Source organism: Alexandromys fortis, unplaced genomic scaffold, assembly GCF_014885135.2.
Source record: "Alexandromys fortis isolate MF-2015 unplaced genomic scaffold, M_Fortis_MF-2015_v1.1 scaffold_145, whole genome shotgun sequence".
In the NCBI taxonomy this organism is placed as follows: Eukaryota; Metazoa; Chordata; class Mammalia; order Rodentia; family Cricetidae; genus Alexandromys; species Alexandromys fortis.
In genome coordinates, this window is record NW_026068049.1 from 1615519 (window position 1) to 1629538 (window position 14020).

The following is a 14020-nucleotide window of genomic DNA, read 5'->3' on the forward strand; positions in this document are numbered from 1 at the left end:
TTTCTGTGGTTTAAGTTGCATTTCGCAGTGGCTACTGATGCCAAGCAGCTGCACAGGGCATTTGCCCCATTTGGTCTCTGGTGGAAAGTCTCCATGAATCGCCTGCCTTGAAACTGAATGTGTCAGTCCTGTGTTGGGTGTGTGGTTTTGCAGAAGCTTTTCTCAGTCACTAGCTTGTCTTCGTTTTTTTCACATGGACTTTCCCAGAACAACAAAATAGTTTGTTTCGGTAAGTGCCAAGTTCCCAGTTTCAGGCCCCCACCACCTCTGTGTATGTGTGTGTGTGTGTGTGTGTGTGTGTGTTGGTAAGTGCTGAGTTCCCAGTTCAGTCTCATTCCCCCAACCCGTGTGTGTGTGTGTGTGTGTGTGTGTGTGTGTGCATGCGTCTGTCTCTGATGGTTTTGTGTGTGTGCCTGTCTGTCTCCTTGATGGGCACTAAATCCATGCCCCTTGCATGCTCAGGAAGTCCTGTACAGCTGAGCTACACCCTCTTTCCCCAGTATTTACCCCATGGGTTGTACTTTTGTTGACAAGTCTAAGAACTCTTGTCTTATTCTGGGATCTGAAACTTTTTCTTCATTTAAGTGTACTGTCATTTTGAGCTATTTTTTTTAAAGTTTCATTCATAATTAGTGTGTGGGGGTGCATGCATGCCACAGCATGCACATGGAGGTCAGAGGGCATCTATGGGGGTGGCTGCTGGAGATCAGCGCAGGTCATCAGGAGCCAAGTGTCATAGCTCCAGTCCAGGTTTTGAGCTGTGGCTTCCATAAGGTTGAGTTTGTTTGCCTGTGGATGCTTAGTTGCTTTAGTACCTTACTTGTAAAGTCTGCCCTTCCTCCAGTCAAAGCTTGTGAACCTTTGTCAGGTCACAGGAATATTTACATGAATGTACTTACAGTACGCTAGGGTTCCCTAAACTATGTGCCCACACTGCATGGATTATCACATTGAGACAGCAGGATTTAATCAGGTAGGATAATTCTCCTTTTTCCCTTTCTAGTAGGTTTAACTCTCCTGGAGCCTGGGACTTTCCACATAACTATTAAGATAAGCTTGTCTGTAGAAAGAGGCCCTGGGAGAGGTAGATGATCAAGAGCTAAAGTAGCTTTTTGGATGACTCGACCTATATTCAGTCTTGCAACCTATGAATACAGAGTATCTTTTTTAACCTTAGAAGTTTCCTTCAAGTTCTTTCATCAGCATTTGATTGTTTTCAGGGTTAAAATCCAGTAGGTTTTGTTATATTTACACCTGTTTCATTTTATGAGGTGACTGTAAAAGCATTACATTTCGAATTTGCTTCTCCATGTTGTTAATATACAGAAATCTGACTGGCCTTGGCACATGCTGCGAATCTACAAAAATACCAGCAGTCTTGGTATGTGTATGTTTGATGTTGCAGTTTGCCAAACTAGTCTTAAGAGTTTTTTAGATACTCGTTTCTTTGTGATTTTTCTACAGACATGACTATGTGCCCTGAAAACAGGTACCAGTTTATTTCTTCTTTCCAAACATGTACGTCTTTTCTTTCTTTTTCTTACAGGTTCTACTGGCCATATCTCAGTAGAAGGGCCTCAGTGCTAAGGGTTGACTCTGAACAGGCACTCAGTGGGGGTCAGTGAGATTGTCTTACCTGATACAGACAGGCTCGTCTTCAGTCCCAGGAAGACGCCTACTTGAGCTGCCATCTGGCTAGGCTGGGCTTTGGGAATAGGGGCCAGTGCCACTTTCTGTTGGGTAAGGAACATGTGAAGCCCCTCCATCCTGTGTTTCGCCATCCATCCTTTGGGCCCCTAAGCAGGTTGCTTAAAAGAAAATGAGTCTTTTGCCTCATTTCCAGGGCTGTGTTTGTGTTCACCATGGAGGAAAAAGGCTAAGCATGTCTATCCTGTCTTTTCTGATCAGATGATTTCTGGAGGGTTTTTTTGTAGTATGTGTGTATGCATGTACATGTGTGTAGCATATTCATATGTGTGCTTGTGTGCATGTGTACATGTGTATGTGCTATGTATGTATATAGAGAGAGGTCAGAGAACCTCAGGCGTCATCCTGACTCCTCAAGAATCCCACCTACTTTCCTTGAGACAGGGTCTCTCACTGCCTGGAGTCTACCCTTAGGCTAGACTCGGTGGTCAATGCGTTCAGGGATTCCTGTCTCTGCTGCTGCAATGCTAGGATTGCAAGCCTGGATCACACCCAGAGTTTTCCTGTTTAACTCGGGGCCTCATGATTGTCCAGCAAGCACCTACCAGCCAAGCCATCTGCCCAGACCAAGGTTTAGAAGCGTCTCTTTTCTTAAGTATAAAATAGTCTACCGCATAGTAAGGAGTTACCAGGGAGAATTCAGTGAAGACTGAAATACAGACAAGAAAGTAAGCACTTGGGACCACCTTTGTCCTGCAGTTCTGGTCAAACAGGAAGGAAGCTAAAAATTTTGCATAACTGAAAGTCAGGTCTGGTAGTAAGGAGCTTGCTAGTGCAGAAAACTTCCTTAGCCACTTCCTGCTTAGCCTGGGATCAACAGGCTTCCAGCTAAGGACCATTAATCCACTGACCTCCACTTTGCATATAAACTAAATCAGGAACCCAGGCCCTGCTTCTAGGTTTGGCATGAGGTCCTGCAAGTTACTTCTCTAAAAAGAGTGAGGGTCCTAGCTAAATTAATCACTGAATAAATCCCTTAGGCCCTTCCTAGCTGTGTAACTGAAAAAAGAGGCTGTCACCCCCAGCCAGTGAATAGCTGGAAACAGTTGACAGCCACAAGAGCTAGGTCTCTTAGATTTGTTTTCTAGACAGAATAATTTCTTATAAGAAAAAGACTCATAGGATGCTAACTTTACAGAGCTGGAATTTAGAAAAGCGTTGAAACATAATTGCCAGGTGCCAGAGGGAGTAAACATTATAAAAACCTATTCTACAGAAAAAAAAAAATCTTACCAATTAATTGTACAAAATGTGTAAAGGAGCAAGAGGCTCTGAGCAACTGAGGAGAAAGAAGAGCTCAAAACTGCTATTCAAATTCTTGCTTGCAGTTATCAATTAGGCAGTTTTAGTGACACTTTCATGCTCGCTGCAGAAAGCTGGACCAGGAAGACATTTTGGTTAAGCTACAAAATAAAGCTGCCAAAGGGTTCCGAATGACAGGATTTTTTTTCCCTCAGGAAATGGTTTTACCGGGATGAGGGTTTCTGTAACAAACCATTCAGTATTCAAACCTTTCCAAACTGTGATACGCTCTATCACTTGTTCTGAGGTAATAGCGCCCTCTAAAGGGAACTGAACACACCCGGAGGAACACGCATGTGGCGTCTGAACAGCAGTGCTCTCAGAGGAGCTAATCCTCCAAGTCACTGTGCTGGTGTCTCCGCAGCGTTCACAGTCGCTGTCAGTCAGCATGTGTGCGTTCGGGATGTGAACAGCCAGAGTGTACACTCACCTCACGAGCCATTCACCACTGACGTCTGACCTCCGAGCATCTTCTGGAATCCTATCTACTTGCCTCTATCTATTCCCTTCTGCCCTATTCAGAGGTCTCTACTGACAAGAAAATTATAGAATAGCATCCTTTACCTTACTTAGGAGGAGCAGCGTAATCCTCGTCAATGATTCACCTCATTTTAGGGAACATGTTAAAATCCAGTCTCTGTCACTTTACACACATAGCCGGTCCCTTTGTCGGAAATAACCACGGCACTTCAGTCAATAGCTAGCAGGCATGTGAATATGCTGACGACCGTCGCCCGTGCTCTGTGGGCTTCGTGGCTATTTTGGTGTCGTTTCTAGAGAAAGCTTTTCTTTGCGGGTCCTCTGTCACCCCAACTTCTTCACTGCTTAGCCATCTAGAGGCACAGATTTAAGCCGCTGTGGCATGGGGGTCTGAGATGATGAGGAAGCTCCGGGCGACGAGCTGGGCAGTGGAACGGCTAGAAAGGGATTTACCTCTGACTTCAGTCAACACCTGGCAAGATGGCTAGGCAACTATTTCCTGAAACAAAATCAAGTAATCCGAGTTCTGCGTGTTCCCGTACCTCTTGTCACCAAGAGACTCCACCCCCCACTATGGGCACCCTTTGTTACTGCAGCGACAGCGTGCACATCTCGTCTGAGGTCCTGCTTAATCTGTTTTCCAGGCTCCACAGAACCCTCTCCAAGGTTTAGGTGGCCTATGTCACCTAATACGGTTTGTCCTCTTACGCAACTCTGGGTTTTGAAAGTCTCGGGAGGTTAAAAGATGTTTGTACTTCACTCCATGCCATCAGAAACAACAAATAGGGGCTGGAGAGATGGCTCAGTGGTTAAGAGCATTGCCTGCTCTTCCAAAGGTCCTGAGTTCAATTCCCAGCAACCACATGGTGGCTCACAACCATCTGTAAAGAGGTCTGGTGCCCTCTTCTGGCCTGCAGGCATACACACAGACAGAATATTGTATACATAATAAATAAATAAAATAAATATTTAAAAAAAGAAACAACAAAGAAGCAAAACCAAATGCTATTTTTTTAATCTCACTTGATTTTTAATGTGATTAATAGCGTTATTAGCAAATATGCGAATAATGACAGGCAGGATAAAAACACTGCAGAGACGGCGCCTGGTCTCTGCCCTTCGGACCCCTGCTACACTACACAGAAAGGAGGTCTAGAGCATGGCATCCTCGTGATGGAGTCAGGACTAGGACTCATCAACAAGAAGCAACGACTAATGGGAAGAGCTTTAGAATGCATCTTTCAGTGTCTGAATCTACCGGAGGAAAGAAGCAAATGAAAACTTTGTTCCTTGGTGAGGAGACAGAACCAGAAATACCCACAAGGCAACCTGCTGCTGGAAATGCATCTCTCCAACCTGCTGCTGGAAATGCATTCTCTCCAACCTGCTGCTGGAAATGCATTCTCTCCAACCTGCTGCTGGTAATGCATTCTCTCCAACCTGCTGCTGGAAATGCATTCTCTCCAACCTGCTGCTGGAAATGCATCTCTCCAACATGCAGGCCACAAACTTGGTCCCCTCGAGTTTTCAACACCTTCACTTTCTCTTCTTCCTCCCATTTCAAGGAGACAGATTTCTACATAATTCGAGAATTGCTCGAAACTTCCCTCCGTCTGTACAGGACATGCTAGTATTTGGTGATAGAGATGCAAAAGGTTGACATTGTCAACCGAGTTACTAGGCATAGTGATAAAGTGCACTTTCAGAGAAAGGTACCTCGTGGGATAGGAAAGTGCAAAGTCTGAGGTACTGTCAAAAGTGCCAAGCTGTTAAGTCTGTACATTGTATGCACGTGCCAACCCCAATACAGCAGGATCTACCCCCTAAACCACAGGAAGCAGGGGAGATGTACTCTCACCGACATCTTTGATCGTGTGCACACAGGAGCAGTAGGATCTGTCTGTGTGTATGTAGGTAGGTGTGAGTGTGCCCAAGAGTAACTGCTTGATGGCCTGTGCCGGTGTCTAGGAATTAGCTTCCTAGAAGTTGAAGGTTCACCATTGAGAGAATTTTGCAACCTCTACTTCGAAATGAAATTCTGTGTTAAAGAAGCACTACGCTTGCAGCAATGGTTGAGCAACTTCCACCTGCATATACTGTAAAGTAGGCACCTGGCTCTGAATTAAATGCTTAACGAGAACTACCAAGAATACGACGACTATAATGCTGCCAAGACAGATGCCTATGTAATAAGGGTAGGACTCCTCTGGCTCATACTCGCCTGGCTTGTGTGTGGTACTCTGTGTATAAGGAGTAACTTTTGGAGTTGCTGAACTGAGGAGATCCTGGACATTCCTGAATGATCCATTGTGTGGCAGGGCGGTGATATTGAGGAGGTGGCAGAGCAGCGGGTACAGATCTGTGGAGTTCATGGCTTCTTTGGTGAAATTCTTTCTGAAGGCAGGACCGTGGGCTAAAAATATTGGATGCATTTCTGCTAATGCATTATCATAACCATGGTTGCCTACTGTGAAGAGAAAATGCATGAAGAAGTTAACCAACCAGATGGCATTCAAATGGAAAGATTTATCGTACGGTCATGTTCTGACCTCAAGTGCAAATTTCATCCCATTTGACTTTACAAAAACGAAATCATCTTTTCTAATCTCTGCTGCTGTCAACCCACAAATCGCCTCAAGAAATCAAATGGTTACAAATCTTTCTTATGGTCTCTGCTCCCTTAGACAGCAAAGAAGGAAGGGAACATGCAGAGCTGGGTCAAGTCAAGGTGGGAAATGCAGGTGGATGGTCTGTCTACGGTTGGTTGATGTTTAGCAAACACTTACAAGGTAGCTACAATGTCTAATCATTCTAAAGCAAGATGGCGTTAGTCCTAACAGTAAAAGCAAATCCCATAATCCCCAATAGAAAGTAAAAGAAATGCAGTACAGCGATACACCCTTTAGTCACAGCTACGACCCACTACGAAAACCAGGTCAGAACGTGTAGGCATAGGGAGAACTTAAGAAGTCGGTCTTCTGACGTGCATACCCAGTGATTCCATTCAAAAAACAAAGGATTAGAGCTACTTATTAAAAACTGAATGGCTGGCTGACACAGTATCAGAGCAAAGACATGGCAATGGTTACTGTGAAGATGGTGACCTATGAAAACTGACAGCCTTTCATTTTAGAGTAATAAAAACTGACTCATGACTCCAGTTCTCTTACTTATCCTTGCTACAAGGAAATTCACATCAGCATCCAAATGCAGAAAGTGAACATTCAAGTCCACTCTCTGAAAGTCATTGATCTGTCATTTCAAAAGTAATCTGAAGTCTTCCTGTCAATGTGATCCACCGGCAGAAGTCATTCTAAATGACATAACTCTTTTCAGTTTATTCAAGGAAGGATGACGCTGGGCTTATGAACCAATATAGCAAGTATCAGACAAGGTACTTTGCTCATCTGCTTAACTGATAATAACATTGAAAATAAGCCATTATATAATATTATCCAGAATTGATTTAAGGGTGGTTGCCATCATTTCCGTGAGAAGTTGAGATATAGATTCTGAGTCATTTAAGAAAGCAGTAATAATTCTTTCATATAACATGTGCCAGAGAACCAGATTTAAGAGGAAATCCTAAATAATGGTAGTTGTTAAAATAAATAAATGTTTGATTTAATGGGCGGTATTTAATAATGAGTACCCAAGGAGATGGTTCTCAGACGCCACTGTGAATGAGACTCCTTGGGGCCACGTAAAGACTGAGGGCTATAGGCCACGTCCTCCCAGTGTCCAATTCGGCACATGTAGACTGGGCTCAAGGATGTGCCTTTTCAGCCATTTCCAGCTGATCTACATACTGTTGTGCCAAAGGATGCCTTAGAGAACGCCTGCCTTTGGACTCAGTAACTTGTAGAATCCTATCCATTGGCTAAATGAACATAATGTAACCAAAACAGAATCACTGAGGTTTTTCTATCAAAAAGTAAATGTGAGCAGCCCATGGAGCAATTGCAGTTCACAGAACTGAAGTCCTATGATGTCTCCCCAAATGGATGTTAACTTAAAATATATGTATTTTAATATATATATATATTTGAGGATATATATATATATATATATATATCCTCAAAGATAGCAGACCTTTTCTGAGTGACTGCTCAGACCTGCAGAATTAACAAGCGGAACAAATGAAGGCAGAAATGACTCCCATGACACAGCCTCCCCAGCTTCCTTGATGTGATCGAATAGTGAATTACAGATTATGTGTGGGCACAAATGTTCAACAACCAGAATGTACTTATCTGCTGTTCAGAGGCAGACGAACACCACAATCACACGGCCACGCAACTACTTCGCTTTCAGTCACTGAACAAGACAGCAGCCCAATTCTATCTAAAGCAACAGTTTTATATATTTTTCTCCGAGAGTTGGGGATCAAGCCCAGGGCCTTATTAACATACTAGGTAAGCATGCCACCACGCTCTATCCTCAACCTTGTATGTCTCTCATGTAGATATCTTAAGAAACATTTCTAGGTGAGTATTGATACGACACAGACCCTTCAACAGTAAAGTAGCAGAGAGTTAAGAAAAATCAGCAAGTAAACTGCTGTATTATCCGCAGCCTCCACGTTAGCAAGAAACGGTGCAGCATGGGAAGAAATATGGTCACATACTCACACATGAAATTGTCTGACTTATTCTGCAAAATATACCACCCTTCATCGGCCACGGCCACGATGGGCTGAACTCGATCACTGTGCTTGTAATGCCATCGCTCTGGAATGTCCTCCTTTTTGTAGACGGTTAGATTAGGATGGGCACCGGCCAGCGCATCATAGACTTCATCGAACTTCCCTACGGAGGAAGGAAGAGAGAGGTTCCCAGACACAGGAGACTCCCAGCTGATGAAAAGGGCCGGGAGGGCGAGCACAAGGAAACGGAGGAGTCGTGCGTGGTGGACCCCGCACCCTGAAGAAGAAAGAATCTCGAGGGGGAAAAAGCAATGGTTACTACTCCTCTGTCACTAGCACGTTCTCTTACAGAATAAAGGTCCTTTAAGAGAAGCAGGAATCCCTACTTTCTGGAGACTTAAACATGCAGATAGATGCACACACATCATCTGTCTTATAGACGCTACCAGATACCAAGGATTTGTGAAACCTGAATGAGACCACGGCTTAGACTAAACACGTGGCAGTCAGCCACTACGGATGTAGGGACAGAATCTCTGCAGAAGAGCATGGTATGTGGAGGTCACAGGTAGGGAGAGGACGATCAGAGGTGGCAAGCAGCCTGAGAAATGGGAAGGGCCCCAGTATATTGGGGGAATTGGAGAATAGCCCAGAATTTCCAATGTACCATACTTCGCCACTATCTTTAACTTTGTTTGGTTCATCAAATCCATTTGTCCTCTGTCTCTCTAGTCCCCGCACCTCAACAAGAGAATGCCACAACAGCACTCCAGTGCCTAAGGGAATCTGATGGATTGGTAAGACCTATGAGTTGCAAACTGTGTGTGCAGGCACACGTGCATACTTCCGCGTGGCTATGTAATAGATTCTGCTTAGCTCCCCTGAGAGCGCACAATTCCCACTGGTGAGGTAGCACAGCTTTTCAAAATCCATTCTCTCCCTCGACACAAGTCCAACCCTCCAAGGTGCTACAGTTTCATCGGCGGCCTTGCACATTCAGCTACACATATTGCGGCTTCTGAGTGTTAAAGGTTTACCTTTCTTTAAAATGTAGCCAACACTGGGGATTTTTACAAAGAAGGCAAGGTACTGTTAAAACTTGCTGACCGAAATGAAAATAAGCCCGAGATTGAAAAATGCATTTTCTCTTTCTTATTCTCTATTGCTTCTCTAGTAAAGGGGTTTTCATTAAGGGGCTATAGATGGTCACAGGCTTCCAAGAGATGACTGTAATTATATTCAAAGGCCATATCCATTTCTCCTGAGGAGGGGGGAGGGTCATAATTATTTTTATCACACTTTGTAATTCTAAAATGCTTAAAACCTATAGCCCAGAGGTCAGTATTTAGGCGGGGGAATTATACTCTGAGAAAAGAGATCTTTGCTTTCAAAGTCTAAGAACTAAATCTTAGCACACTGTCAGGACACAAGTGCACTGACTTACAGAAGGACAGCAGCTTAAACGCTGGGCGTGTGCAGTGCTAGGCTCAGATGGGCGTGAGGTCAGACTTACCTTCTTTTGGCAGGATGGCAGCTACAGGTGAGTGGTCGATCAGAGTATAGTGGTCTCTATCCAGATAGTGGTCCAGTTCTATCACCCTCTGCTTAGAGCACTGGGTCATTCCGTGATCACTCGTGACGATTAGGTTCACGTTATTCCATAACTTGGCTTTTTTCAGCATTTTTATCAGATAACCTAACTTGTAGTCGACGTCTGAGATGACGGGTCCCATGAGGGGGCTGTCAGGTCCCACATCGTGGCCTGTGTCATCAGGCTCTTCCCAGTAGAGAAGACCGAGGTTGATGGGGTCTTTGGCTGTAAACCATTCAATGATTTTGGCAACTCTGTCTTCAAAGGAAACAGACTCATTGTAAGATAGGTAGTGGGTAGGGAACGTCTCATGGATCCTCACGTCTGCTCCCGGCCACATGGCTGCACCACTAGCGTGCCCTGCCTTTTGGTTGGTAATCCATATGGGTGTGGATTCTTCCCAAAACTCAGAATCATAAATGTCCATGTGCTCCAAAGAGAAAGATTTGTTCAGAATAGGATCAAACATGCTATTTGCAATAATCCCATGATTCTCTGCAAAGAGACCAGTGACCAGAGTGTAATGGTTAGGGTAGGTCTTCGTGATAAAGACATTAGTGACCTGCTTCACATGAACACCGTATTTCATGATATAATGGAAATGAGGTGTCGGAACTTTATATAAGTAATCCCAGCGGAATCCATCAAAGGAAACCACTAGAACCTTCTGCTGTTCTGGCTGGAGAGAAAATGTAGTTGAATGAGTTAGGGCAGCCAGTGTGCAAGACAGCACAAAAAACTTCGGAATCATTTTCAAAGACCTTGATCAGCTCAGCATAAGGTAATCTGTAGAACAAACATAGAGAAGTTAATGGTAACAAAACAAACAAACAAAAAAAACCTTTTTACTTTCCACTAAACCATCAAAATATATTCCTTAAAGAAATCATTTAAATGGGCTCCACGATGACATTTAAAAGGATGATTGGCATATATGACTTTTCAGAGACACTTTCAGAATGATCTAGAACGCTTTCAAATTTTTATTACCTTTTTATTTGGTGTGTGTGTGTGTGTGTGTGTGTGTGTGTGTTGCATTTATACATGCGCAGGCCATAATGTGCCTGTGGAAGTCAGAGAAAACTTCTGAGAGTTACTTCTCTCCCTCTACTATGTGAGTCCCTGGGAGTGAATTCAGGCTGTCAGGTTTATCTGCAAGCACCTGACCTATTGAGCCATCTTACGTGCCCAACCCAGAATTCTGTCCAGAAACTTTTATATAGTTAAGGGACTCCTGACTTTATTATAAAGAGGACAAATACAGAAACTTAGCAACAGAAAATACTATTGACTTATTCAATAGTGGTACATACACACACACACACATATAAAATATACATTTTCATAGTCAACCCCTATGCTTGAATCTTCTGTCTTAAAAGGTATTTTTATAAAGAGAAAAGTAACAAAAATATTTCTTTTTTGTTTGGTTGATTTTGTTTTTTTTTTGTTTTTTTTCCAGACAGGGTTTCTTGGTGTAGCCCTGGCTGTCCTGGAACTCTCTTCATCAATCAGGCTGGCCTCGAACCCAGAGATCCACCTGCCTCTGCCTCCCAAGTGCAGGGATTAAAGGCGTGCTCCACCACTGCTCAACTAAACAGGGTTTCTCGAATGAAATAAACTTTGTAACTTTCAACTATATTTAGAAAACGTAATCTATATTAATTTGTTAACTATCAAATCTTCGGGTTCTGTGCACTGCACAAACAGGTTCTAAACTAGGTATAAAGGAAGCATACTTCTCCAATTAGATCCAGGTAACAATCAGTCAGCATCGAGAAACCATTTCAGAAGATTCAATTTCTTTGAGTCCCCATTTGTTTTTCTTTAACATGTGCGTGTTTCTTAAAAGTCAGTGCAAAGAAGAAGCATAGATAAATGATCCTGTGCGAATCTGACCAGTTCTCATCATGGCTTCATGCAAAGAAATCTCTTATATTCGGCTTTAGCATCTTCCTAATTCAAACACGGTGAAGCCATTATCATAACTCAGAAGAGGCCCGGTCCTGCCCTGCTGTATTCTAGACTGAGGTGAATGTAACCTGTGTGGCATGCTGGCTTTGCTTGCATAGGAGCTTAAGGTAAGATTTGTTTTTTGTTTCACTTTTTGGTTTTTCAAGACAGGGTTCTTCTGTGTAGCCTTGGCTGTCCTGGAATTCACTTTGTAGATTAACCAGGCTGGCCTTGAACTCCCAAGGATCTGCCTGCCTGCCTCTGCCTCCCAAGGGCTGGGATTAAAGGTGTAAGCCACCACTGCCAGACTAAGATTTGTTTTGTTTTTAACTGTAGTTTCACCTAAACTTGAAACTCATTTAAACACTGATCTCATGACAATGATTCCAAACATAAATTTAATATTGTATCATAAATGCCATTCTTTTTTTTTCCAATTCTGGAAGCAACATTAATGAGGGCTGCAATGGGGGAGTTAATTGTATGCAGGATATTGCAAGTATCCTGACTAACCTTTGTGACCCATCCCGGTTCCGTCCCCTATTTCTTTCCCCAGTTTTGTCTCCCATCCCACTAACACGAGGGAAACTTATTATCAACCAAATATAATTTAATGCCAAGAAAGAATCAATAGCACGGAACATCTGATTTTCATCTATTTTAGGAAATTCAGTTAATTGCAGTAAATAGAAGAAAACTCTTTTCCTGGGGCAAACTGAGCTGAGAAGACATGAAGTGCTGTCTAAAGCTCAGAAATGTTTGTCAATAAAAAACCAACATAAATACGTGGGTGACACAGCGCAGGTGGGGGTGGGGATGAGAAAAATGGACAGATCTCTTTCTTTTCTATGCTGAAATGGCACAAAGCCCTGAAAACCTTTAGATCTGGATGCAAATCAAGCTGGCCTTCCTAGTCCTTCCTTGCCCCAGCTTCCCCCACCCCCACAGCCTGTGCAATCAAGAGCACCAACCAAAGGGCAGAGGGCAGGGAAGAGGAGTGGGCTTAGAGAAAGGTGTTCGAGGGGGTGGGGTGGGTGCACCGGCTCTTCACCATTGGGGTTACTAGGTCTCCCCGGCCCCCGGCCCCCGGCCCCCGGCCCCCGGCCTAGTTATAGCCCCAGTGTGGGCCTCGGGGAAGGAGGCTACTTATTCCCGGGGACTCACCGGCGCTGTGGTCGGTCGGTTCCGGAGCGTTAGGGGCGGGGAGCTGGCCGGGAGCAAGGGACGCCGGCGGGTCCCGAATCCCCGTAGGCTCACCTGCAAGGAATCCCAGCGAAAAGCACCTGACCCGTCGCCGCCCACCCTGTTACTGGAATGCCATTGGCTCCCTCAGGCTTGTCCTTCTACCCGGGCAAAATATCCGCCCCTAGGAGTAGCTGTGCTGCCTGTCAATCAGTAGAAGCGGGGGCGGGCGCTGCCTGGGTTTGGAGGAGGGGGACCTGGTGGCCAGGCTCCAAGAAAGGCTGTCACTGGGAACTGTTCTATTAGGCCTGATGCTGAGGGACCATAATGTCCTATCCCGGTGGTTGATAGTCTGAAACTCATGTTTGTTACAGCCACTTTTGTTCAATCACTTGTCCTGAGTTTTCTCTTCCTTTATCATAAACTGGTGACGTCATTCTGTAGGTTTTCATTGGAGGGGGGGTCACCAGAATATCTAAGAATTGTCATGAGATGATGTTTATTGTTTGAGACAAGATCTCATTTTGCTCAGGCTGGCCTGGAACTCGGTTTGTAGGCCAGGATGGCCTCGGACCTAAGACCTTCTTGCCCGTCCTCCTAAATGCTGGAGTTTACGGGCGGTCATCACCTTGCCTGGTTTTATGAGGCTATGGGGATTGAACCCAGGTTTTCCTGGATGCCGGTTGAGTACGTCATCAACCGAGCTATATCCCTAACCTTAATTAATTCTTTTGTTCACGAATAGCTGGTGTCAAGTACTTTGTCTGCAAAAGGCTTCGGGAATCTAGTCAGCTCTGTAGTTCAGAGTTTGCGGTTCAGACCACCCAAACAATAGCCCCCCGAAAGCTCCAGTTAAACCAAGCCAGGCTCGGCTGGAGTAATTTACTCTGGGAGGAAAGCAGAACTGTCTGGATGGTTTGCCGGGCTCCAGACGCTGCTGTGTCCACAGTGCATTAGACCTGTCATTTCAGGAAGGCACCCACATTTCTGGTTTGTTAGCAGTTCAGTTTCATCTTTTTCTTTTACTGTGGCGAACTAACTTTTAAAATGTAATTAATGATAGTTTAAGGCCTGAAGGGGTGTAGTCAGGGTCCTGATTTGTCTATTTGAGTCAAATTATACAAACCATATATACGACATGCCACTCTGGGAGACTCCGT

At 44.3% G+C, this 14020-nt stretch overlaps 1 protein-coding gene across 2 annotated transcripts; it reads right to left on the minus strand.

Annotated features, from left to right (window-relative positions):
- Positions 1-4495: 4495 nt before the first annotated feature.
- Enpp5 (ectonucleotide pyrophosphatase/phosphodiesterase family member 5) lies at positions 4496-13036 on the minus strand. Of its 2 annotated transcripts, none has more exons than XM_050119371.1 (5): positions 12936-13036; positions 9648-10511; positions 8121-8297; positions 4930-5956; positions 4496-4873 (listed from the first exon to the last, which is right to left on the minus strand). In XM_050119371.1, exons 2-4 carry the CDS (start codon positions 10474-10476, stop codon positions 5544-5546), a joined length of 1419 nt encoding a protein of 472 aa, XP_049975328.1. In that variant the 5' UTR covers positions 10477-10511; positions 12936-13036; the 3' UTR covers positions 4496-4873; positions 4930-5543. The 2 variants fall into 2 exon arrangements, with proteins under 2 accessions (XP_049975328.1, XP_049975327.1); XM_050119370.1 differs by having other exon boundaries at positions 12843-13001.
- Between the last annotated feature and the right edge of the window lie 984 nt (positions 13037-14020).